Source organism: Myxocyprinus asiaticus, chromosome 19 (assembly GCF_019703515.2).
Source record: "Myxocyprinus asiaticus isolate MX2 ecotype Aquarium Trade chromosome 19, UBuf_Myxa_2, whole genome shotgun sequence".
NCBI lineage: Eukaryota > Metazoa > Chordata > Actinopteri > Cypriniformes > Catostomidae > Myxocyprinus > Myxocyprinus asiaticus.
In genome coordinates, this window is record NC_059362.1 from 45178868 (window position 1) to 45205855 (window position 26988).

Sequence of the window (26988 nt, forward strand, 5' to 3'; positions counted from 1 at the left end):
ATATCCATGTTTGACACTGGAATGTTAGAATTATGTAGTAGTGACATCATTATGTGATGACATAAAAGAACTGCTGAATTTTTTTTAATTTTTTTTTTGGTTCATTGAAACGGTTCAGTTTGCGGAAATGAATCGGACTTCCCATCACTACATGATTCAGTCATGGACAGTGGTTCCACGTGTTTGAAATGAGTTTTCTAAATTTAAAAATATGTTGTAATCTCAACACAATCACTTTGTGTAGAAAGAACATAGTTGAACTGGGTAAATCCAACAACATTAGACGTGCACTGTAAATACTAATAGTTATATCAAATTGTAAAAATAAATTTTTTACTCAACTTAAACTTAATTTTTTACTATCCTTACTAGTTTTAATTAAGTTACCATTACTCTCTAAATCCTAAAGTTGCCATTAATAAAAAAAAAACATTTAAGTGGTCCTAATTAAACAGTACTTGAAATGTCGCATTTTGTAATCATAATTCAAATATATACGTTGACTTTGAGTAATACTAACTCAAAATTATCAAGTACAAAATTGCGGCTGTGTGGAATACCCATAAGCCCTTGCACTTGAATAAATTATGTATGTTTGGTCAAAACGAGGGAATTAATGTAGAAAAATAATAATTGATATTTAAAAATGTATATCGTTTTATTTCTTATGACTATTGTTGTTGGTTTTTTGTACCTGGTTGATAGATGTGAAGTCACCATGAGGGTGATTAGTGTTACCTCTGGTGAACTTGGAGTCTGTTCAATTTAAGTAATCCTTATTTCCTCAGTTGTACTTTACAAAATTGCAGATTTATGTGCACTGGGAAGTACCGACCAGAATCCAATGTGCCATGTGGCTAACCGAGATTTCAGTCATAATTTTCCCTTTTACTGTATAAGACGTGCTGATTGATACTTTAATCACAGATGAGTTAAGTTTTCTTGTAACTAGTTAACATTACTTAAAAAGATTATGTTTAGTTTACTTGAGCCAAATAATTATGTTTAATTAAAAAAGCATGCAAACCGATTGCCTTAAAAATCCTAAGTAAGGTCAAGTAATTAGATTTTACAGTGTGTCAAAGAAACTTAAATAAAGTTCAGTCAACGAAGCAAGCAATCAATTTTACAAGTGACATCTACATGTACTTATTGTTAGCTCAAGCTCCACTCTTCATCGTAATGGTAACCCCCAAAACTCCAACAAAACAGAAACTCTTCTAAATCTCAACATAACAAAACATCAAACACTAACAAGTAACCGCCTTTATATTCAGCTTGCACAAAATCACATAAAATAACATTTAATTATGCCGGGAAATGGAAATCCCCTGCCCAGTTTCATCAATGCTACATTTACACCACAAAAAGTATCCATATAGTCCTAACTCAAATGGGTTAAGTAAACTTCCATTTTACAAATGGAATTGGATAGAATGCAATGAAATCAAGTTGTAACGAAATGTTCTAGAATTCATTTTAATTAAGTAAATTGAACAAGCAGCAAAACTCCTTTGTTTGAGTGTATACTAAACATAATATTCCAAACATGACTCTTCTTCATTAATGTTTTTTTGAGACATTGATGTCAGGATATTCATTGAATGCTCATCCGGAGTTCACTCTATTACATGTGAAACATGCGGTTACATTGAAGCCCTGATGGATATCAATGTCAGATTTACTTGTAATGGCCAAGTGTTATTTTGTAATGTAATAGTACATGAATGAAATGTGTGTGAAGCATATCTCAGACTGAAAGATGTGCCATTAAGCCACATAAGCTGTGCTGCACAATTTTCATGAACGATCAGGGAGTGTTCGCTGCAGAAAGTCTTTGAAAGAGCTTTCAGGTGAGAGACAGATAAAACTCAAGTGGGTTTGGGGAAAGAGATGACAGGTGCTGAGGGACGACACAGATAAAGATTGTGTGTTAAGTGTGAATGCAGCCCGTTCCACTGGAGGACAGAGAGACATCAGACGAGAAGAGGATGGGCGGACAGGAGGGCTTTCTGCTGCGCTCTTGTCCTCACGCGACTCTAGTTGTAACATCCACTGTCAGTTTCACTAATTGGCGGCACTAAAAATAGCCAGTGAATAAATCAGATGGGTGACATGTGGCTCATCTTTCACTGACCCTTGTTAGATAGACTGAGAGAGAAAGCTGACCTTGTGCATGTTGCAATAGTCTGTCCACGGTTCACTGAGTACATTTTGTTCCAGCACCATGTGTATGACAGCCCTTCGAGTTTTATTTCATATTTGAGTAAATCTAACGAAAACATGTCTGGGTCACATTTCAGTTCCATTCCGTTGCGCTCCTGTTTTTAGAGTAAAAACTTGTTCGTACGCATTGTTTTTTAAATACTGTGTGCGTCAGACGGACTTTTTTGCTTTTGCATCACATCTCGCACCATGAATTCTGCACTAGTTTAAAGTACTTTTAAAACACGTCTCGCAACCCCTGCATTCTGTTCCTTTCAGTTGCGCTCCATCCAGCTGTTTATAACACAAGAACGTGTCTTACGTGAACGCCCCCTAAGAGTGTTTTCAGGTAGTGTGTCAGTGAGGGTCCCTGTGCCCTTCAGCAGCGCTTTAAAATGCGCCGAAACTCGCCATTCAGCACAAAGGCACTCCATTATTAATTACATAACAGCAGCTGATGGCCTTCGTTTGGGAGCACATCCAGAATTGAAGTAGGCCCATAAAGCTGGGTCACAGATGTGTGTAGCTCTCTCTCTCTCTCTCTGTCTGTCTTTCTTTTATTCATACCCTGAGGAATGCGGCGAGGCCAGGAATGATGTTTTTAAGTGTGGCGGGGTCCATATGACAGCAGCGCTCGATTAAACAGTCATAACTCTTCCATTAGACAGAGAAAGACTGGGCAAACGTCTTTGGCACTAGGACGAGAAAATGCAACTCTGACACTGTGCCAAAAATATCACAGAAATTGTATTTCTATTGCTAGCATTGGAGGATGTCATTTCTTCCATTTTTTTTTTTTTTTTTTTTTTTTTTGTAGGAAGATCTGTTTTCTAGACAATTCTTTAACAAAAGTTTAGGAAGAACAGCTGATGCAATCCCTCCAGACATACCGTAGCTATTTTCGGAATATCATTACCATACTAGTACAGAGTTTAGTCATGGAAAACCTGGAAATACAGGAAAAATAGTGGAAAAGTCTAAAGTGAGTATTATTTTTTCTAGTAACAGTGCAATAAATAAATTAATTAAATTCAAAATCAGTATTTATGCCAGTAACAAAATCTACATAATCTTTTAAAAAAAAAAAATACATATTTAATTTTTTTGAGTAAAATGTCAACTTTTGCCAGTCAAATAATTCAGTTAGATTTGTATTTAATTTGATAGCTATTTTTTTAGTTACATTATAAAAAATATATATTTTTGCCAGAAAAAATCTACATATTAAAATCAAGAAATATTTACTTAAGTGAAATTGCAATAGGACTTTTTTTAAGGGAATATATCTTAAATAAAGTTTATTTTCTTACCCCATATTGCCTTTTATTTATTGTTGTTTTAAGGATAAGCCTCACAAAATTTTGTTAGATCTATTCTATAATCTCAAATAAATGGAAAAGTCATGGACAAAACAATGGAAATGTATTGGTCAAAAGGTGTGGGAACTCTACAACTGGTACTATTTCGGTTGTGAGTACTGTATAGTACTTATAATGTACACAGTATGGACATTTTCAGAATGCTTGGAATACCTGGATGGACCTAGGTTTTCATGAAAAAACCCTGCAAAGTTTTGGGAACATTAGTTTATGGTAATAAAAAAAATAAAATAAAAAAAATAAGAAAAGCATTAGAAAGCGTTCTGTATAAGTTCTCCTTAGATTGTAACACAAAAACCTCCATGTAACGTTCTGAGAATGTTATTTTATAGTAATAAAGGACTCACTTTATATTGGGTGTCTTTAACTACTATGTGCTTAATCATTTGATACAATGTACTTATTATGCACATACATTTAAAGTACCTGCATTTAATTACATCTGTAGTTACACAGTTAACCTAACCTTTAACCCTAACCTAACCTAACCTAACCTAACCTAACTATTATCCTTAAACCTAACTCTAACCCTAACCCTACCTGTACCTCAACCTTAGTAGCAGCAAATGTGAATCTTGTGAGAATTTTGCAGAACAACATGTAGTTACACAATAAATACATTGTATTTTACGTATTTTAATGTTAGTACATAGTAGTTAAAGACACCGGTATCACTTTCTATGAAGCCCATATTTATAATGCATTGTAAAGGCATTATAATGCATTAGTAATGTCTCATAATACACCTTATACTGTTATAACTTCTCATTAATGATTGTAACCACAATTATAATATAATATAATACTTACCTTTTCATAGTTATACCTTAGAGAATAATGCATTATAACACAAGCAACATCCAATTTTATCTGTAGAAGTTACGTATAATATATTGTGTATATATATATATATATATATATATATATATATATATATATATATATATACAGTGTTGGGTGTAATGCATTACTAAGTAATTAATTACTGTAATTAAATTACTTTTCACTGAAAAAAGGTAAGGGATTACACTTAATTTTAATTACAGTTACTTCTTATGTAATTGTGTTAAATACTGTATAGACTCTAGAACAATTCTATATAAAACAATAGTGAATTTAAAATCGAAATTTAACATCTAATGTTAAAATATGTTTTCTAATTTAACGCTGCCCCCTCATGACCTTTTCCAAAAGCAGTAATCACCACTTCCACAGTATCTGCCACTTTAGGGGGTGTATACTACTCCCAAAAATAGTACAGAGCAGGTGGCACAGCTGTAAATACCTATAGAACTGAGATCTGGGAATCCTAAAATGTTGAACCACATTTTCAAAAGACTCCACTCTCATATAGGTCATCGAGTGTAGTAACCCCCCTCACAATCCACTCTGACCAGCAGAAAGGGGACTTAATAATATGTAATTTAGGGTTCAGCCATATGCTTCAGGCAACATTTAGACCAACTGACTCTGTATCCTGAAAACTTTAATAAAGAAAAGGAATTAATAATTCTGTGGAGGCAAGGCATAAAGCCGTCTTGCCCCATAGACCTGCCTGTAGGCAAGGCCTTAATTACCTCACTAAGCTCCTCCAAGGTTATCTCACAATCAAGAGAATTTTTTTGCTCAGTCATCAGTTTAGGGAGATCTAATGGTTCCACAAAGTTTCTAATATCTTCATCAGTAGACGAAGACGTGGAACTATAGAGATCAAGATAGAATTCTTTAAAAGCATTATTAATATCAATGGCCGAGGTAAATATTTCACCACCAGTAGATTTCACTGGGGGAATGATAGAGAAAGACTCTCTCTGCTTTATATATCTAGTCAAAAGCTTCCCTGCTTTGTCCCCCAACTCAGAGTATGACTGTCTTGCCCTGAATAGCCACATTCCACGACAAAATATTATTATATTTGTATTTCAGACAGGTCAGTTCTCTGAGGCCATCAGACGACATTCGGCGCTTCAGCTCTGCCTCAGCACTTTTAATATTCCCTTCAAATTCCATGAGTTCTCGTGCTTTGGATTTTTTGATGAATGAGGCGTGATCCGACCCCTAAGAACTGCCTTAAGTGCCTCCCAAGCCACGCCCACAGAGAATAGTGAGGACCAGTTGGTCTCCATATAAACATTGATTTCAGCCTTTAACATTTGCTGGAATTCAGGATTTTGCAAAAGGGATACATTGAAGCGGCAACTTAATGGTTTCTTTTTCTTTGTATGTGGCAACACCTCTAAACACACCAGGGCGTGATCTGAGACTAAGATGTTTCCAACTGAGCAATCAACAACAGATGAAATGAGGGACTTAGATATAAAAAAAAAAATCTATTCTTGAATAAATCTTATGAATTGATGAAACAAATGTATAGTCCCTACCAGATGGGTTCAAAGGTCTCCAAATATCTGTAAGACCATGATATTTATACATCCTGTGAAGCGTCAGTGTTGCTCTTGGGGGCTTACACACTTTTGCTTCACTATGATCAAGGACTAAGTCCATCAACAGATTAAAGACTCCTCTCAATATTATATCATGAGGGGTGCCAGCGACTTGCAACCTCCCTTCAAGATCTATAAAAAAGCCCTGATCATCAGCGTTAGGTGCATAAATATTAGCCAAAATAAGACTTTGCCCCTGAATTTCTGCTAAAACAATAATGACTCTTCCTAATTTATTTTTAATCTGTTTGAGACATTTCAATTGTAGATGTTTACTTATCAATGTAATGACTCCCCTGCTCTTACTCGAGCCAGCACTAAAGAAAATATGTCCACCCCATATCTTCCCAAATTTTTCAGCTTCCTGCGGGGAAAGATGCGTTTCTTGAAGAAACACTATAACATATTTCTTTTTATGGGGTGCCCCAACCCATTCACATTCCACATGGAGAGAGACAATCCACTCATATTAACATTTGACATTTTGACATATTAGAAAAATAGATTGTGTGTCAAATATAAAATTATAAAGACCACTGTCCAACATTAGTGCAACAATCAAACCACGAACCAAACAAACAGAAAAAAGAAAAACGTGTGCATTAACCCCGCGCACAACAGCGCCAACTGGTGTCCATCCCTCTAAACCCAAACAGTCCATGTATGCCTACAAGAGCCCCCGCAACAACTTTGCCGTCGGATTGCTCAAGTCCGGTGTTTCTATACAAATTTTGTGAGACAGAATTACATAAAAGAAGAAAATCTATTAAACAAACTCCAGCCAATAGGCAGGATAAACACAAAGAACGTGTAGATTCATCCACATAACTGTCCCGAAGGAGTGTTACTATAAAAAACAAACTCCAGCCGCTAGGTGGAACCAGCACAAAAAGAAACAAAAAAGGTGCCCAGTTTCATCGGACGGTCAAGTGAATGTTCAGTGAGTCAGGCCCACTCAGCTGCAATGCAAGCACCACACAATGACCCACTCACTCCATTGACTCCATGAAGGACATCGCCAGTTGGGGACATGTAAATACTTTGTGGCCATCCTTAGCATCTTTTCTCAGTTTGGCCGGGAACATCAGTGCAAAAGCGACCTTCCGTTGATGTAAGAGTTTCTTGCATTCCTTGAATCGATCACGTTTCTCTCTTGTCGAATTCGCAAATTCTGGGAACAAGAAAATGTTGTGGTTCTTCCAAGAAAGCCTTCCTTTACTCCTCGCCTCGCATAACACAAGATCTTTATCAGATGATCTCAGAAATTTGGCCAGAATTGATCGAGGTCTGTCTCCCTCAGTGGATCACAGAGCTGGAACTCTGTGAGCTCGCTCGATTTCCAGCTTATGGCCTGTTATGTCGAGCAGACTCGGAAGGAGCCTGTCCAGAAATTCCACCATATTCGGACCCTCTGCTCGCTCAGGAATTCCAACAATTCGGACATTGTTCTGCCAACTATGATTTTCCATATCTTCCAACTTTTCCCAGACATGCTCCAAGTCCGCCTTGGTCACTAGCGGATTAGCAGCTAATTCCCTCTCCGATGACTCCAAATAATCGATCCGTTTCTCAACATCCGCCACTCTTGTAACCACATCAGTGAATTTCATCTCCATGGCAGTGATCGATTGACGTATTGCAGCAAGATCCTCCAAGTCAGACTGACTCCCTGGTCCGAGGCCTTCAGAGGGGCGTCAGCTTGAGCACGTAAGTTTCTTTTAATGTATCCAGAGCCCGAAGATTTTTAATTCTTTGACATGTTGTCTTCCTAGGACAGTTATGTATCAGGGTGTATCAAATGTCACCAGTTTATATCATTAAAAGTATCAAAACTAGCAAAGTGCGCAGAGCTCGACGTTCACACATCCGAACCTTGCATGGCGTCACATGACTAAGATCTTATATTATTTATTTGAAAGAATTAAAAGAACAGTTTCATGTCTATCCTTATATTTTTCATCTGGTCGAGGTTGATAAGGGTTTTAGAAAGTAATTAGTAATAAGTAATGCAATTACTTTTCAGACAGAGTAATTAGTACAGTAATGTAATTACACTGTAGAAGATGTAATTAGTAGTTAGTAATTAATTACTTTTTTAGAGTAACTTACCCAAAACTGTGTATATATACTTAACTACTATGCACTAGCATTAAATACATACAAGACTATGTATTTACTGCGTAACTACATGTTGTTCTGCAAAATTCCCACATTTGCTGCTACTGAGGTTGAGGTACGGGTAGGTTTAGGAGTAAGTGTAGGGTTAGGGTTAGGATTAGGGGTTAGAGTTTGGTGTTGGGGTAAGAGTTGGGTTAGGGTTGGGGTAAAGTTAACAGTGTAACTACAAATGTAATTAAATGCAAGTACTTTAAATATAATTACAATGCAACAACATGTATGTGCATAATAAGTACATTGTATCAAATGGTACATAGTACATAGTAGTTAAGGCCACCTAATATAAAGTGGGTCCATATATATATATATAGGTATGCTTTAAGTAAAGTGACAAAATAATGTCTCATATAAACATCCATGAGATATTTTTAAGTGGTTATAAGACATTGCAAGTCATGCTGGAATTATATACAGTACATTACACATGCACAAAATACAAAATAACACATATTCAATGTAAATTTTGAGATATTACGAAACACACGTGTAAAGCTACATGATTAAAATATATCAGAATGTAAAACATATGTATGCTGACACATGTAAACACACCCAAGAGTAAACAAAATATAAAAAAATCAAAGTGATTCTACACTGGATACAATATATTCAATAAACTTTAATGTTTTTGCATCTTATTTGGAGACTTATTTATAAATATCTTCCACTATATAAGTTTGACTTGTGTATGTATTGCATGTTACAAGTTTATGCTATGGCTGTTCATAAGAAGATATTGTTTTTGTAACTTTACTTAAAGCAGACAAAGAGCACTTATAATATGATCATGTCTTAAAGCCTTTTGACAGTTTACACTATACAGCACTTATAATATTAACTTTATAAGCTTCTGCTGCATTAAAATTAGATGTTGCTTGTGTTAATTCTAAAGCATAACTATGAAAGGGGAATTCTTATAATGTATTATAACTGTAGTTATAATTATTTATGAGAGGTTATAACTTATTACAAGGTGTATTATGAGACATTATGAATGCAGTATAATGCATTTATAACGCCTTTACAGTGCATTATAAATATGGGCTTCATAGAAAGTGTTACCAGGACACTTAATATAAAGTGAAACCATTATAAAAATAGAACCTAAAGAGAACTTTCTTAGAACATAGAAATTGTTTCCCGGAAAAATTACCAAACGGGAACCCTATGCTAACTTTAGGGGAACATTCTGTGTTTGCTAAGCTAAAACATTTGGGGAAAATGTGCTGTATACAGAAAACAGAATACAAATGTACTATAGTGGATCTATCATTTACAGTGTGATGAATAAACTGAATTATTTATAATCTCTTTCTTGACTCATTGTTTGATTTGACTGCCAAATGTTGACATTTTTACTCACTACTGGCACAAAATAACCATATTTATTTATGAAATGCAAGCTTTATGCCACTCGCTGAATTTAACATTTAATGTAGTAAGATCATGTGACAGCAGTTTAGCATACTACTGTTTAAAGCATTTATTGTTGATTACTGAATACTGTTTTACATACTATTTTAAAAACTAGTATGGAATATAGTGTATACTGTATAGTATGCAGTAGACTAGTGTTCCATTCTGAACATAATACATCACCAACCTCTTTCCTCTTGGCTTAGTTTCCACCTCACTTCCTGTTCTCCTCCTCTACTGCTTCCAGAACGTCTGGAAATTATTTTTTACGAAGGTCTGTAATATTTCATTTTTAGCCCAGCACAACAGTCGGTTCCCCAGGACAAATGATTTTCACACACTGGCTCACTTTGACACTTAAATATCTCCAGTTGGACTATTACAAAACAATTAACTCCATCAGATTTAATGATTTTGCCACTGGGCCAAAATGCAACATCGTTTGAATTTCATTAAGACTTGAATTCTGTTGTACAATGATTATGACTCCTCAATCAGAAAACCACTTAAATATTCACCACCAAGAAATCTCTCGCTAAAATATGCAATACTAAAAAATAACTGTCGTGAAATGTATTGGCTATTTTCAAACCGAATGTAACATATTGGTATGTTAACAGTAAAGTGCCTTAAAGGTATTAAATGAAAAAATACCTTGATTTTTTTTTTTTATACTGTATTTTTGAATAAAATGTGAGTGGTGCTTGAGTTCTGAGTGATTTTTATTGTGTTGCCATGCAGTTGCTAGGGTGTTGTGGGTGGTTGCTAGGGCATTGCTACAGTAGGTGGTTTCTTACTAGTCCAAGTCAAAAGAGCCAACCCTTAATTCTCTGTTATATTCTGGTCTCTAGATATGGCTCAGACCCCCCTTTAATATAAGTCTATGGGACTTTTCATGCATTTAACCACCTAAACGCCCTGGCAGCCACCTAGAACACCCTCATCATGGCCAGCAAGTTTTGCACAGTCTATTCTATATTGCATAAATAATACTGTACGCAGACATTTACATTTATGCATTTGGCAGACGCTTTTATCCAAAGTGACTTGCAGTGCACTTATTACAGGGACAATCCCCCGGAGCAACCTGGAGTTAAGTGCCTTGCTCAAGAACACAATGGTGGTGGCTGTGGGGATCGAACCAGCAACCTTCTGATTACCAGTTATGTGCTTTAGCCCACTACGCCATTACCACTCACGCAGACATCATCTTCACTGCAGATTTACCCTGAATGTACCGTCAAATCCTCTGCCACAAAACTTTCAGATGTGCCTACTCACTTTCTGTCTTTGTGCAAAGTCACCTTCCCGACTAACAAAGCATTGATTTAAACATCTATTTCAATACCTCGCCGTAACTCCCCCTAACTTCTTTATAGCTGCATCCTGTGAGAAACTTTGAGCTAAAGTCGAGTTTCAAACTCCTTTACAAACAGCAATGAAAACTTGGCTATACACTTTCTTCTTAAAAAGGCCAGATTCTACATACTTTTATCTTTTTATTTCTCTGGTCCACTTATAATGTTAGTCAAGGTTTTTTTGCATCATAAACAGTCATGAACAAGTTTTAATGACTGTTTTCCATCCTCTCTGTGACGCTTAGACAAGTCGGCTACATCCTAAAGCAGACCTGCCCTTAGAATTAAAAAGACGACATATTTTTCCTTTCAGACTTCTATATGTACATGACCTCTGTTATGATTGGCTAACCACCACATAATGGCATAGTGTACATCATTCATCAGGATGGTTCAGTTTGCTAAATACTGAATAGATGTTGATATGTAAAAATGGGTAGTCATATGTTAATATTCTCATCACTGTGATGTCATAACCGTGATCATTTATAGATATTACAGTTTCATTTTCTGTTAATGCATGATTTTCTGTAAAGCTGCTTTGAAACGATGTGTGTTGTGAAAAGCGCTATACAATTAAAAATGACTTGACTTGACTTGACTTGATAATAGAGCCGCCCACATTTTCAGCCGTCTTGGTCGCGTAATTATTTTTCCCATTCTTTTTTTTTCCATAGGGATTTCATAAAATCCTTCATAAAAGATTTTTATACCATGAACCAAACCAACCATCTCCAAGGTGAATCACAACATTACAATATTTGATTTGAAGCAAAAAAGTAGTTGAAAATCTGACAAAAAGACGAAGATACAAGACTATGTACTTAATGTCTTTAAAGGGATAGTTCACCCAAAAGTAAAAATTCACTCATCATTTACTCACCCTCATGCCATTCCAGATGTGTATGACTTTCTTTCTTCTACAGAACACATATGAAGATTTTTAGAAGAATATCTCAGCTCTGTAGGTCCATACAATGCAAGTGAATGGTGGCCGGAACTTTGAAGCTCCAAAAAGCACATCAAGTCAGCATAAAAGTAATCCATAAGACTCAAATGGTTAAATCCATATCTTCAGAAGCAAAATTATATGTGTGGGTGAGAAACAGATAAATATTTAAGTCCTTTTTTACTATAAATCTCCACTTTCACTTTCATTTTCACATTCTATTTTTGTTTTTGGCCATTCACATTCTCAGTGCATATCGCCACCTACTGGGCAGGGAGGAGAATTTATAATACATAATCAAATTACCTCAATAAAAAAGTGATGTAATCAGATTACTTTGATTACTTTAGGATTACTTCAAGGTCTCATACAGTATGTGAATAAAGTCAAGATAAAAGCAATATGATCTCGAAGACTTTTAAAAATGCCCAAATATGTTTGAATAATGTTATACTGTAACTGTTATTAAATATAAGAAAAAACATTTAAAAAAAATAGATTTAACCCTTTTTAGTGTGTCTTTAATTATACCTACTTTTGAATTGAGTTCTGAAATGCTGCATTTGCCAGAATTTCTCCCTCATCAAGACTTTTACACTGTTTTCAAGAATAATTTCTTGCATTGTTTTTCCTAAGAACTTAAAAATATTTTAAATTCTTTTGGTAGTTGAATTCAAACTGCAACCATTCCCTTACTCCCCAAGCCTGCCCAAGAAGAATTGCAAATTATGTAATCGAATTAAAAAGGATGGGAAAATATAAAACTTTTGATTTAAAGTTGTTGATTTTAAGTATATAAACAATATACACTGATGAGCCAAAACATTATGACCACCTGCCCCTCAAGGTGTCCTGTGGTATCTGACACCAAAACATTAGCAGCAGATCCTTGTCCTGTAAGTTGCGAGGTGGAGCAGCCGTGGATCGGACTTGTTGGTCCAGCACATCCCACAGACGCTCAATCTGATTGAGATCTGGGGAATTAGGAGGCCAGGGCAACACCTTGAACTCTTCATCATGTTCCTCAAACCATTCCCGAACAATGTGTGCAGAGTGGCAGGGCGCATTATCCTGCTGAATGAGGCCACAGCCATCAGGGAATACCATTGCCATGAAGGGGTGTACCTGGTCTCCAATGATGTTTAGGTAGGTGGCACGTGTCAAATTGACACCCACATGAATGGCTGGACCCAATGTTTCCCAGCAGAACATTGCCCAGAGCATCACACTTCCTCCACCGGCTTGTCGTCTTCCCACAGTGCATTCTGGTGCCATCACTTCCCCAGGTAAACGGTGCACAAGTACACGGCTGTCCACGTGATGTAAAAGAAAACGGGACTCATCAGACCAAGCGACCTTCTTCCACTGATCCAAGGTCCAGTTCCGATGCTTACATGCTCATTATAGGGACTTTCGACAGTGGACAGGGGTCATCATGGGCACTCTGACAGATTTGTAGCTACGCATTCCCATACGCAGCAGAGTGCGATGCACTGTGTGCTGTGACACATTCCTCTTATAACCATCATTAAATATTTTCTGTAACTTGTGACACAGTAGACCTTCTGTCGGTTCGGACTAGAGGGGATAGCCTTCGTTGCCCTCGTGCATTGATGTGCCTTGGGCGCCCAACTCCCTGTCGCCGGTTTGGGGTTTGCCCCTTCTCAGACCACTGTTGGTAGTTACTCACCACAGCTGACTGGAAGCACCCCCACAAGCCTTGCCGTTTCAGAGATGCTCTGATCCAGTCGTCTGGCCACAACAATTTGGCCCTTGTCAAATTCGCTCAGGTCTTTACTCCTGCCCACTTCTCCTGCACTCAACACGTTGACTACAAGAACTGATTGTTCACTTACCATCTAATCTACCCAGACCTTGACACGAGGCCTTGTTAGGAGATGATCAACTTTATTCGCTTCACCTGTGAGTGGTCATAATGTTTTGGCTCATCTGTGTATTTTAAGTTTATTGCAAAATATTCAGATATTTACAAATATATAGTAGTTTTAGAGTGTAGGAAGACAACTCGATTGAGTCATTCACAGTGCGTCATTGGAGTGGGCGGTTGCTGCAGAGCTCTTTTGGTGCACTTTGGTGGCCGCAGTTCTCTGATTGGTAGATTGTTTCTCTTTAGGATCATGGGTAATGTAGTACTTCACCAGGAATTCTGCTATTAAACAGTTGGAATAATGCAGACTGATGGCTTTAACTGAAGCATATACCATTGATTAACAACCTTGGAGATCACGGTAGGTGTGTTTTTAAAGGTTTATAAGTTATTGTTAAAAAATAATTCCCCTATGGCAAAAATTAATGGGATTTTACTTCCAGATCCAGACTGTAGGTTTGTTTCAGTAACTGATCAGGATGGACTAGTTTTCAGTTGAGAATATTAGATCATGTACATACAAGGGCGTAGATTCCAGGGGGGATGGGGGGAGGTAACCCCCCCAGTAATCAAAACAACCATTATCAATGGAAACATGTAAATGCTTCACGCCGTTGTGTACATAGTACATTAAAATCTATTTTATTTCAAGATAAACCTTTTATCTCTATTTGAATAAAAAACAAATCATTTATTCTGCAAATGATATTTTGTAAAACAGTAGATGTTTTACTCTCCAGTATCCAGAGCGATATATAGTCACACCTGTCAGAGTAAAATATGGTAACCCTCGAGTGTTACCGAGTTCATTCTTTGCATAAATAACATTATACTGATAGCAAATAGCTTAGGCTCGTTCCTCCGTTTCCAAGGTAACCACTTTGACTACAGCATCGAGTGGCAGCGAGCCTGTGTCTGTGTGTGTATTTGGGATGTTAGACAGTCTGTCTCTCTGACACAGGTAGATACACTGGATTTAGAATATTGTCTGTGTGGAAAAAATAATCAAATCCCTTTTCTTTTCTCGTGAAAGTTCATTACTTTTCGGTTCACTCAGCTCACTCTCAAAATTTGGTTGTGACTCACAGCCGTAAGGGTCCATGTCTGCTGTCACGAGGAGATAGGATGCTGTAGTTTCCTAAAAATAACACACACAGAAAAAAGAGAATGAAAAAGAGACCTTACATAAGACCTGTCTGCAGCTCGACACCTTCCGCCTGAAGGGTTTTTCTGCCTCTCTCTCTCTCTCTCTCTCTCTCTCTCTCTCTCTCTCCTCTGCTCTTTTTGTCCTAATCCTGGATACAGCCACTGAATGGCGCTGTATAATAGAAAACAGCCCTGTAGATGCATACTGTATTTATGTATCACATTGTATTTACTTGTTCTTGTAACACTGATTTGATTTGGGTTCCCAGGCTTGGAGGAACCATCTCAGCATACAAAATTGTTCCCGATGAACTCGATGAGATCAAGGTATATTAAGTATTCTAGAGTTATATACATCACCAAAAGTTTTTCACATTTGTATTTCATTGATGTTTCTCGCGATTTTAAAAACCTTTTTATATTTAGATTATAGCAGAGCTACTTTAAAGAGCGCTCTAATATAGGTTTGATAGTAGGTAGGTCTTAACGTTTGGCTTTTAGTGTAAATGTCAACTGATGTTTGTTTCTTTGTATGGTCGACTAGGAAACGCTGCTTAATTGGTGTGATGAGAAAGAGTTGAACCTGATTTTGACCACCGGTGGAACTGGTTTCGCCCCACGAGATGTCACTCCAGAGGTATGTCCCATAAAGTGTGTGTGTGTATGGTCAGGTTTTATCTACATTATGGGGACCAAATACACATACTTAGTAAAGTTTTAAAGGAATATTCCGGGTTCAGTACAAGTTAAGCTCAATCGACAGCATTTGTGTCATAATGTTGATTACCACAAAAATTAACTTAGACTCGTTCCTTAATATTAATATTTAGGTGTAAGAGATCGAAAATACCATTAGCTCGGTATCAAAACAATAAAAGCCAATGGACAGTCCCCACCATGATGGAAAAAACGTGTGTGTTTGAGGGAAATAGAGTGTGAGGTGTGCATTCCTGTCCTGAATAGTCACTTATAGATAATCAATAACACACTCCAAAGCTCCGATCCAAAGCAAAAATGTCGCTTTTTTCACCACTGAATCACTGCATGAACGATCACTTCCTTCTTTTCAAAACTGACACTTCTGCAGCTGTCACACTGATCCAAGATCAGATCTCAGCTCGTCTCAACTCTGTCATGTGAAGATTCCTGATATCATATGATCTTGTGTTTATGAATCATATATTGAACATCAGGGATGTTGGTTAAATGCCCTCAGACAAGCTCTTGTCACACCAATGTCAATGTTGTTTTTCATGGATTCTATTTTACCAGCTTCTGTCTCTCTCTCTCTCTCTCTCTCTCTCTCTCTCTCTCTCTCTCTCTCTCCCATGAGTCTCATCAGCACTTCTCCTTTGATGTTTTCCTTCGTTCTTGTCCCAGTATCCCTCTCTAATGATGTTTGAAGTGTCACTCAAGGACAGAGAACACACACACACACACACACACACACACACACACTGTTATTATCTAAAGTGAGTGGTAAGATTGTGGAGTCACCAGAGGTTTTAAGTCACCAACACACAGGCAAACCCTGTTCATTTGTGACATTACTGTAAAGCCGCCTTTTCACAGCTTATGACAAACTATAGACAAAAAAATAATAATTCATTTACAATGGAGATTCTGGTGGCTGAAAAGAGTGGCACATAGTAGATTTTTGGATCTGATTAGAGCTTCAGATGTTGAAATAGGGATGTTGAAATGACAAGGGAGTATGTGACTGACTGACCAACCGGATGTAATGTAATACGATAAAAAATGTTATGCCATACCTAGTGCTGCGTGTTCTTCCCAAACAATTCAAACTTAGTTTGTCCACAAAACATTTTCCCAGTAGCGTTGTGGAGTGTCAAGGTGGTCTGTTACAAACTTCAGGTGCGCAGCAATGTTTGTGTTGGAAAGCAGCAGCTTCCTTCATGGTGTCCTGCCATGGGCACCATGCCTGTTTAATGTTTTCTGTATAGTAGACTCATGAACAGAGATGTTAACCAGTTCCAATGATTCCTTCAAATCTTTATCTGTCACTCTAGAGTTCTTTTTTTACCTCATTGAGCTTTCTGCGGTGTGCCCTTTGAGTCATCTTGGCTGGACGGCCACTTCTAGTGAGAGTACCTATAGTACTAAATCATCTCCATTTATAGACAGTTTGTCTAACTGTGGACAGATGAATATCTAAGCTCTTCCAGATAACTTTGTAACACTTTCCAGCTTTATGCAAAGCCACAATTCTTGATCGTAGATCTTCAGAGATCTTTTTTGTTGTTGTTGTTGTTGTAAGGCATGGTCCATGTCAGCAGATGCTTCTTGTGAATAGCAAACTTAAAATATATTTTTACCTTGCAATGATTGCTGTTTAGTCCAAATTATGATTCTTTTGGGGGTAAAATTCACCCTTTTAAGCCATCAGAATATATTAAATATCATCAAAATGCGAAAGGGGATAGAAAACAGGATTTTTTTTTCACTCCGCCCAGCCCTAATCACCATTCATAATGTCTTACTTAATGTGTTGACCTCGCTATTTAATGACAAATATATATATATACTGTATGTAGAAATGTTTTGTTACAGAAATGGTCTTGAATTCTTTTAAAATTAGTTAAAAGACCTTAGTTAATGAAACACATGACATGTGGAAGATTTCCACAGGAAAGATCCAAGCAAGTTAAGTAGTCTATTAGACAACATCACCTTACATTACTGGCAATGAAATCACAATATGGAGCTGCGCACACAGACCTCAACACTTCGTGCACAAAACACAATGATGGTAACAATTAACACAATTGTTTTTATTGTGAACGGGTCATTTTGAGTAGAAAATGAACTTCAGACTTCACAAAACAAGAAGTTAACAAACGTAACAACAAAAACAACTATTCAAATGTTGTAAATACTATAAAGTTGTAAACAGTGAAACCATGCAAGCTGGAACGGTGCATGCTGGGAACAACAGCTTCAAAAAGCAAAATGTACTTATTTTAATTACCACTGAAATGTACTTAAATTAGCGAATAAATATGACAAGATTTTCTACTTTAGGATTGATACACAATGACACATTGTAATAATAACAAATAAACATAAATAATATTTACATATAAGCTAAAGCATTAATTTTGACATGTTTTAATTATTTCCAAGCTCACTTATTCAATGTAGAAAGTACTTAATCTTTTATGCTATATTTACTACACCACAAAATAATTTTTCACAGTAATTTTCATCATCTACTACCATCTTCATTTACTACCCAAAATGACACAACTAAGACAAGTCATGACATGTTTTTAGTTACTAACTCCACCAAAGTTCAGGAGTAACTGCAATGTCACATAAAACGCAGATTCACAAAGCTAATTTACAAAACTAACACCAAACTAACTTAAATATTTTTTATTTATATTTATTGATTCTTTGTCTCATGGAGCACATCATCTCCCATGCAAGTGCTTCATAATTGCCACCAGGGGGCGCAATGCGACAGTCCTTTCCTCAGGTCACAAACAGTGTAAAGGATCTCTCTCTCTCTCTCTCTCTCTCTCTCTCTCTCTCTCTCTCTCTCTCTCTCTCTCTCTCTCTCTCTTTTTCAAGGCCACTAAAGAAGTGATCGAGCGAGAAGCTCCAGGGATGTCTCTGGCCATGCTGATGGGCTCTCTTAACGTCACTCCTCTGGGCATGCTCTCCAGGTTACACTTTAAAACAAACCCTCAGTGTCTTAGTGTAAAAGAGCTAATCATAGGATCAACGTTGCTACTTTTATAACAGGTTAAGACGTGAAATTAAAGCTGATGTGTGTAATTTTTCAGTGTTAAAATACTTTCTCCTATCCCAGCTTAAAATGCAGGTACAACTACTATAAGCAGGGCCGTAGCTTGTGGGGTGAACGATGGTGATGATTCTAGGGGCCCAAAGGTCCAGGGGGGCCCACAACAAATTAGAAACTGTATTTATGAATAGGTAAGGGGCCCAGAGCACTATACAGTCAGGGGGACCAGAATTCCTTGCTACGGCCCTGACTATAAGTAAGCCATTCGTAGGTTGATTTCCCAGAAAACTGTAAACACTGTGTCTCTGTGGCACTTTCAAACATTGACGTGTTTGTTTTGAGCGACCTGTCCGGCCCCACACAGCAACATTGACACGGCCAATGGCGTGAGTTTGGGGCGGGACTATCTATTTGTTCGACCAGTGGCAGAATGGCAGATTTTTTTAAAGAATCCTCACACAACTCTTTTTATTATCAAATAATAAGGATGAAAATACAATAATATAAATGTAATGTACAGTTATAAATCTGAATATATAAATGTAAATATTGTAATTACGCAGAATATTCAGATTTAATATAATAATTTCCCGTCCGCCCCATACACTATTTATAATAATATTTACATTATTGTAAAATGATAAACATATGTGTATGTATGATCATAATATGTAATGATAATAAATAAAAAGTAACTTTGTAAATTAATTTTGTATGTGTTTACGTGTGTGTACAGACCAGTGTGTGGTATCCGAGGGAAAACTCTCATCATAAACTTGCCGGGCAGTAAAAAAGGTTCACAGGTAAGACACGTGTGTGTATGTATTTAATAGTTGTATATAATGTGGTTACATAATATACAATATATATATGTGTATATAATTTCACGATGGGGTAATATGTCCTGAAAACTGCCATTGTGTCTTGCTACATACCCAAAACTCGAAAGAATGCGAAGTAAATACTTTTAGTTTAATATTTTCAGTAATAAATTTCAGTAATAATAAATAATTGTTGGGAGTATATTAAACATAATAAGCTAGTTTAATTCTGTTTTTGGCCTCAGTTAGATAAACATTAATAAATGCTAGAAATTGAGATAAAGATGAATAATTATGATTAAGGAATATTCCCTGTTCAATACAAGTTAAGCTCAGTCGACAGCATTTGTGGCATAATGTTGATTACCACAAAAATGTATTTTGAATCGTCCCACCTTTTCTTAAAAAATTAAAATAATAAGCAGTGAGACACTTACAATGGAAGTGAATGTGCCAATCTGTAAACATTAAAATACTGTTTTAAAAGTATAGCCAAAATACATAAACGATGTGTTAATATGATTCTAGTGTGATCAAATCGCTTACTGACCTTTTCTGTGTAAAGATATAGCCAATTTTACCCGAACGTATTTAAAGTGTTCACATAAAGCTTTTGGAGTTCTATATAGTAGTGAAGTATGCATATTTGCCCACAGGGAGAGTGACAAGTATTTTTAAGGATTTTACATATTACAGCAATACAGAGCTACATTAAGCTGGTTGATATAATGTTCATTGTCTCTCTCTGTGTGTGTGTGTCATTCAGGAATGTTTTCAGTTCATTCTGCCCGCTCTCCCTCATGCTATCGACCTGCTCCGAGAAGCAGTCGTCAAAGTGAAGGAGGTGCCCAACGAGCTGGAGGACTTGCCCTCGCCCCCGCCGCCTCTGTCCCCGCCCCCCGCCAGCAGCCCTCACTGCCAGACCGAGGACAAGGGAGTGCAGTGTGAGGACGAGGAGGAGGAGAAGAAGGACAGCGGTGTGGCCTCCACAGAGGACAGCTCCTCCTCACACATCACAGCTGCCTCCATCGCTGCCAAGGTAACACAGATACAGGAGGAGAGTCTGTCTGACATTGATGTTAAACATCCAGCTTCATGCTGAGACTCAATCTGCATTAAGATGTTTAGCTTTTAGACATGTTTCTATATGAAAGGGCTCGTCCAATCAGTAGAGAGAGACTTAAAGGAATAGTTCACCTAAAAATGAAAATTCTGTCATCATTTACACTCATGTTGCTCCAAACCCATATCACTTCCTTTTCTGTGGAACACAAAATAAGAAATTTCGAGCTGGTCTTCTTTAAACAATGAAAATGTTAAAAGCAGGGTCTGTCAAGCTCCAAAAAGGACAAAGAAGCATCATAAATTATCATAAAAGTCGTCTGTACGGTTTGTGTGTATTATCCCAAGTCTTTTGAAGTCATGGCGATATATAAAAAATATATTTAATGAATTAATGTAAAAAAACGTTTCATGGCTGGAAAAGTTTCTCAATTTACTTGCCAATGATGGGAATGACAAAAATGGCTTGCTCTTACCATAACTGATTAAAATATTTAAAAATGCAAGATGTGTAATAATACATTGATATACAGTGGCAAGATTGTAAAAGTATGTGAACCCTTTGGAATTAGCTGGTTTTCTGCATTAATTGGTCATAAAATGTGACCTCATCTTCATCAAAGTCACAAGTATAGACAAACACAATGTGCTTAAGCTAACAACACACAAATAATTACAATCTTTCATGTCTTTATTGAACACACCCCATTAAACATTCACAGTGCTGTGAAAAAGTAAATGAACCCTTGGATTTAATAACTGGTTGATACTCCTTTGGCAGCAATAACCTCAACCAAGTGTTTCCGGTAGCTGCGGATTAGACCTGCACAACGTTCAGAAGGAATTTTGGACCATTCTTCCTTACAGAACTGCTTCAGCTTAGCCATATTCTTAAGATGTCTGGTGTGAACGGCTCTCTTGAGGTCATTCCACAGCATCTCTATTGGGTTAAGGTCTGGGCTCTGACTGGGCCACTCCAAAAGGTGGATTTTCTTTATTTGAAGCCATTCTGTAGTGATTTACTTCCATGTTTAGGTTCATTGTCCTGCTGCATCACTCAACTTCTATTCAGCTTCAGCTGGGTGCACAAATCATTTTTCCCTAGATGATGACAAGCGGTCCAGGCCCTGAAGCAGAAAAGCAGCCCCAAATAATGATGCTCCCTCCACCTTACTTCACCGTTGGGATGATTATTTCATGTTGGTATGCGCTGCCCTTTTTACGCCATACGTAGTGCTGCGTGTTCTTCCCAAACAATTGAACCTTAGTTTTATCAGTCCACAAAACATTTTCTCAGTAGCGTTGTGGAGTGTCAAGGTGGTCTTTGACAAACTTCAGGTGTGCTGCAGTGTTTTTGTTGGAAAGCAGCGGCTTCCTTCATGATGTCCTGCCATGGACACCATGTCTGTTTAATGTTTTCCGTATAGCAGACTCATGAACAGAGATGTTAACCAGTTCCAATGATTCCTTCAAGTCTTTATCTGTCACTCTTGGGTTCTTTTTTTACCTCACTGAGCATTCTGTGGTGTGCCCTTTGAGTCATCTTGGCTGGACGGCCACTTCTAGTGAGAGTACCCACTGTACTAAATCGTCTCCATTTATAGGCAATTTGTCTAACTGTGGACAAATGAATATCTAAGCTCTTCGAGATAACTTTGGAACCCTTTCCAGCTTTATGCAAAGCAACAATTCTGGATCGTAGGTCTTCTGATATCTCTTTTTTGCGTGCTATGGTCCACTTCAGCAGATGCTTCTTGTAAATAGCAAACTCAAAATGTTTGAGTGCTTTTTATAAGTCAAAGTAGCTCTAACCCACACCTCCAATCTAGTTTCATTAACTGGATGCCAGGTTTGCCAGCTTCTGACTCTGATTAGCTTTTGTTGACATCAATAGCCCAGGGGATCACATACTTTTTTCAACTTACACTGTGAATGTTGGAATGTGTTCAGTATGTACAAAACAATACAATAATTTTTGTGTTATTAGTTAAAACAGATTGTGTTTCATCATTATTGTATCTTAGATAAAGGTCAAACCAGATTTTAAGACAAATTTATATACAAATGCAGGTAATTCCAAAGGGTTCACATACTTTTTCTTGCCACTGTTTGTAAAGAGAATAGTAAATCCTTCATGGTTGGTTCATCAAGATTTGTGTTATGTTCATGTGTGCTGCAGAGGCATGTGAGCGAATGTCATGCAATCATCATCATCTTCATCATCATCTGCATCTCATTCATGTGACTGTTGTGTCTGGATCCGCCTCATTCATCATATTATGCCATTCAGCCCCTGACGGACAGGTAACTCATCCAGTCACCATTCAGTCCTGTCACACGCAGTGGCTTCATCCCAATTTGTATATACTAATAGTATGCCCTAACATTATACGATAATTATTTATTTATCATTTTAATTCATTGAATTCAACTGATTTATTCAATCGAATTAATTCTGGGTAAAATATAACCTGGATATTTCTTTGTGAGATTTATTTGTCATCTGATCATTGCACCAAAATCACATTTATCCTTGTGAGCATTTCAACACATAACATTTTATAATACACTAATAATGGAGGTCTTTTATTTTGAAGGTCATTTTTTTGTGTGTGTGTGTCTGTTAGATTCCAGACTCCATCATCTCGCGTGGCGTTCAGGTCCTTCCTCGTGACACGGCGTCACTGAGCACAACGCCGTCCGAGTCGCCGCGTGCACAGGCTACCTCTCGCCTCTCCACTGCGTCCTGTCCCACCCCTAAGGTAAGAGCGCCTCACTTCCTGTTTCCTCTGGCTGCACTGTCTGCTTCCTGTCTGCTTTTCCTCCTCCTCGCTCACCCTGCTGCCGATCGCTCACATTCGCCTCACCTCAAAACTTTTCGTTCCAGCTTTATATATTCCGTGAACTACAGCCAACTACCGGTTATGTGTGTCTTGCACAGGCCTTGATGTGTTAGAATTACACATTCACTTCCTGGGTGGACAACGTTTTTAAAGGAATTTCTATTGGTAATTTTTGGTGTAAAATTAGTTGTGGTTTGTCTTTTGGAACCGTTAGTCTGTAAACAAAATGGTAAATAAACTAGTAGTGATTCTTAAGATAAGCATCATGAGTTTCAGGGTGTTCAGCTTGAAATCTCATGATCCAGTGAAATTTATGTGAATGTGACTAAATTTTTGCAAATTGATATTACGTGGTTCATAACATGCATCGCGGCAGTTCAAGGTGAAATGTCCACTGTGTGGCGCTAAAAGCGAGTTAAATGTTCTCCCAAACAGATGAGGTTTTTAAGGTTAACGCTCTATCTAATTTTAAATCAACAAAACCGATCTCCCTACCCTAAACCTTAAAGCTAAACCTAACTGTAAGTGTCAGTAAAAGCAAATGTGAGATGAAAAACGCAACCATGTCATTTTGTGGTGCTTCTATGACACTTTCGGCTAACACATCAACTCGTGTGATCTTCAGGACTCGTACCTCGGTCCTTTCATCACAAATGCAACACTCTCGCGCAATTGTAATGCATACGTTAAAATGCAACAAGTCATGCGCTATGGTAAAAGTGTTTAGATGTTATAAGATAGCATTGTGTGAGGAACAGATTGAAAAGTAAGTGTTTATGAACTGATAATCTGCAGTTATTCTTGTGATTTGTGTGAAAGGGTATAAAAGTCACTGTTGTTTTAGCACCTCTAGTGTTCACTCTAATTTCACCAGGAAACTGCCACGATATGTACAACGAGCCATGTCAGTATCATTTTGCAAATATGTTGGAATAGTAACGTGATTCTGTGATAACAGGTTGGGACTTCTATAGGTCGTTTATCACAAGGTACTGTCTTGTTTGTCTTGCATCATTCAAATTGTCTTTTTTTTTTCGCCACTAGCACAGTTAGCTTAACGTCACCCTTACGAAAATCAAGAGTTCATGGCAAATGTGCAGCAAACTTGCTGCAAATTCAGCACTGATAATTTTCACATGCAAATGAGCTTTGCACCAAACTTACTGCAAATTGTAGCCAAAGGTTTGCCGGAGGTTCACCACTACAGCAAAGAGCTGTAAACTTCTGGCAAACATTTGCAGCGAATCAAAAGCTAATTTGCATGTGAAAATATCGAGTTTATGGCTAGTTTAGATTTTTTTGTAAGGGCAACTATCCTAAAGACATTTTAAACAAAACATTTAATTTGTGTGAAGCACTTGCAAAATGTAAATTTATGACTATTTAAAACCATGTGGAAATACGAACTCAACTTTTGACGTAAACTTTTTATTCGTTTCTGACATGATGTCTGAAAACATGTAATATGATGTAATACATAGAGTTAAAACTTTTTAGAATATGCAACATTGTTTTGACTTTACTTTTATAATTATGGGGTCAGACCCAACTTAACCCCCCAATTAGGCCAGAAACATACTTTGCGCAAGTACGCGTACACAGATGCGAGCGCTTGTTGGCCAATGCATTGCAAACATACGGTCCGATTAAACATGTTTAACGTGCATTCTCAGTACACCTCAGTACTCAAGGGGACAATAGAGTTACCTTCAAAAGTCTGTGCCATTAAACTGGATGTTATTATTTAGATAAGTTGCTATAAATAGATTAACTTTAACTTGCTCAGCAGTATTCTCTTGAGACTGTTGCTCCACCATGTCAGTAGTTGACTTGAAATAGAAGACTGACCGTAGAAGCAGACAGTTCGCACTAATGTCCACTAAAGCGGCACATAGAGAATCCACCACGTACTTGAGTTGTTGTGTATTGCGATCTGACACATTTTGGAACACAACAGCGAAATCAAGCTTGCATAGCTACAGTAGAAGCGTCTACATTAACGTACTTGCGTAGGGTATATTTTGGCCATTATTTGCACCCTTGTGAACTTCCTACTTGTAATTGTACTCAGAACTTGAACGCGTGGATGTGAAACTTGAGCTGTATCCACTCAGGATCTGATTGTTGATCCAAATGGGTTTATGTTATTTGAACTGCCTGAGGCTTCACGAGGGGAGACTTTGTAGGAACTTTCTGGCTACAACAAAATAATCTTTCGGCACACTCTAAGCAGTGTTTCGGGTCTTGTTAAACACACTGCAGTTGAACACACCTGTTTGTCGTCTTACGCGAGCCAGGATGGGCTGGTGCTGTTCCTCACCTCTTATGTCTCATTTCTCACCCCACTGTACGGATGCTGATGGTTGTCATGGGAGCAAGAGGTTTCCATGGAGACAGTGCTTTTGCTCATACAGTATAAGTGAGAGAGTTTGTGCTGGTATCAGTTATGTTGTTAATTGCTGTTTGTAATTTTTTAGTTTTTGGATTTTTAGCGATTATTTGTAAGTGTTATTTCCTCTCTTATTCCATACTTCTGTGTTTGTTCTATGTAGTGAACTTCTGTACCTTTGTATTCTGTACCTTTGTAGTCATAGTGCATTTTTATGAATCTCTAGTTTACGGCTCTTCCGTACAAACTTCTGCAATCAGACAAATGAAGATATTAACCCTTGATGTGCACATTTACACGTTGACCAACAGGGTTGGTATTTAAAATACAAAATATAAGTAACTGTATTCCACTACAGTTACAGTTTAAATCATTGGTAATTAGAATACAGTTACATCTAAAAGTATTTTGATTACTGAAGAGATTACTTTGCATTTTATTGTCATTTGTTTCATTTAATATTTAGTCCTTTCAGATGGAAAACATTTATCCATATAAATGATGCAATCCAAAGTGCATTTGAACAGCGGTGAAACACTTTCTTATGATGTGTTACATTCATACGAGCAGACAGAGAAGTAAGTTTGAAGTAAGTTTGGAGCAGAAGAAACAGAAATGAACCTTGTGTAAATTGTCAGCTTTACGCTAAGCTAAAATGCTATTTCTAGCCATTTTACATGCACATGTTACCAGGCACGATCATATTTTTTTATCAAGAAAATTCAGGTTGGATCATAATTTCTTTTTTCTAGTAAGACCTTTGATATTAGGGCAAAAATCACTTAGACACTGATCTAATATGATTTACTTAAATTCTATCCAAATAAAGAAATTAAAGTCTACTCTGTCCTCACCCATCCAACACCAACAAAAGGCACAAAAATGGCTGTACTATGTAGCCAAAATAATTTTTGGATTTTATTTTATATATATATATATATGTATGTGTGCAGGTCATATTATACCATTAGAAAAAAATCTTTCACCCTTTTGTTAATTGTTGCTCAAAATTAACCCAATAATTCAGACACATGGAACATCTTAAACAGTATCATCCACAATGGGGCAAAACTGAATTCAACTAATGAGCTGAATAAAATCAAAATAATAAAATAATCTGATAAAAAGTAAGATCCCAAAC

General features: G+C 37.1%; 1 protein-coding gene across 6 annotated transcripts in view; it reads left to right on the forward strand.

The window, feature by feature from the left end:
* Positions 1-26988, forward strand: part of LOC127409621 (gephyrin-like) — a 100241-nt gene that overhangs the window by 26077 nt on the left and 47176 nt on the right. For all 6 annotated transcript variants that reach the window (XM_051644305.1, XM_051644306.1, XM_051644307.1 and 3 more), the window contains exons 3-8: positions 15233-15290; positions 15508-15600; positions 18558-18652; positions 19469-19535; positions 20320-20592; positions 23243-23377. In XM_051644305.1, coding sequence (XP_051500265.1) covers positions 15233-15290; positions 15508-15600; positions 18558-18652; positions 19469-19535; positions 20320-20592; positions 23243-23377 — 721 coding nt within the window. The remainder of the gene's footprint in view (positions 1-15232; positions 15291-15507; positions 15601-18557; positions 18653-19468; positions 19536-20319; positions 20593-23242; positions 23378-26988) is intronic.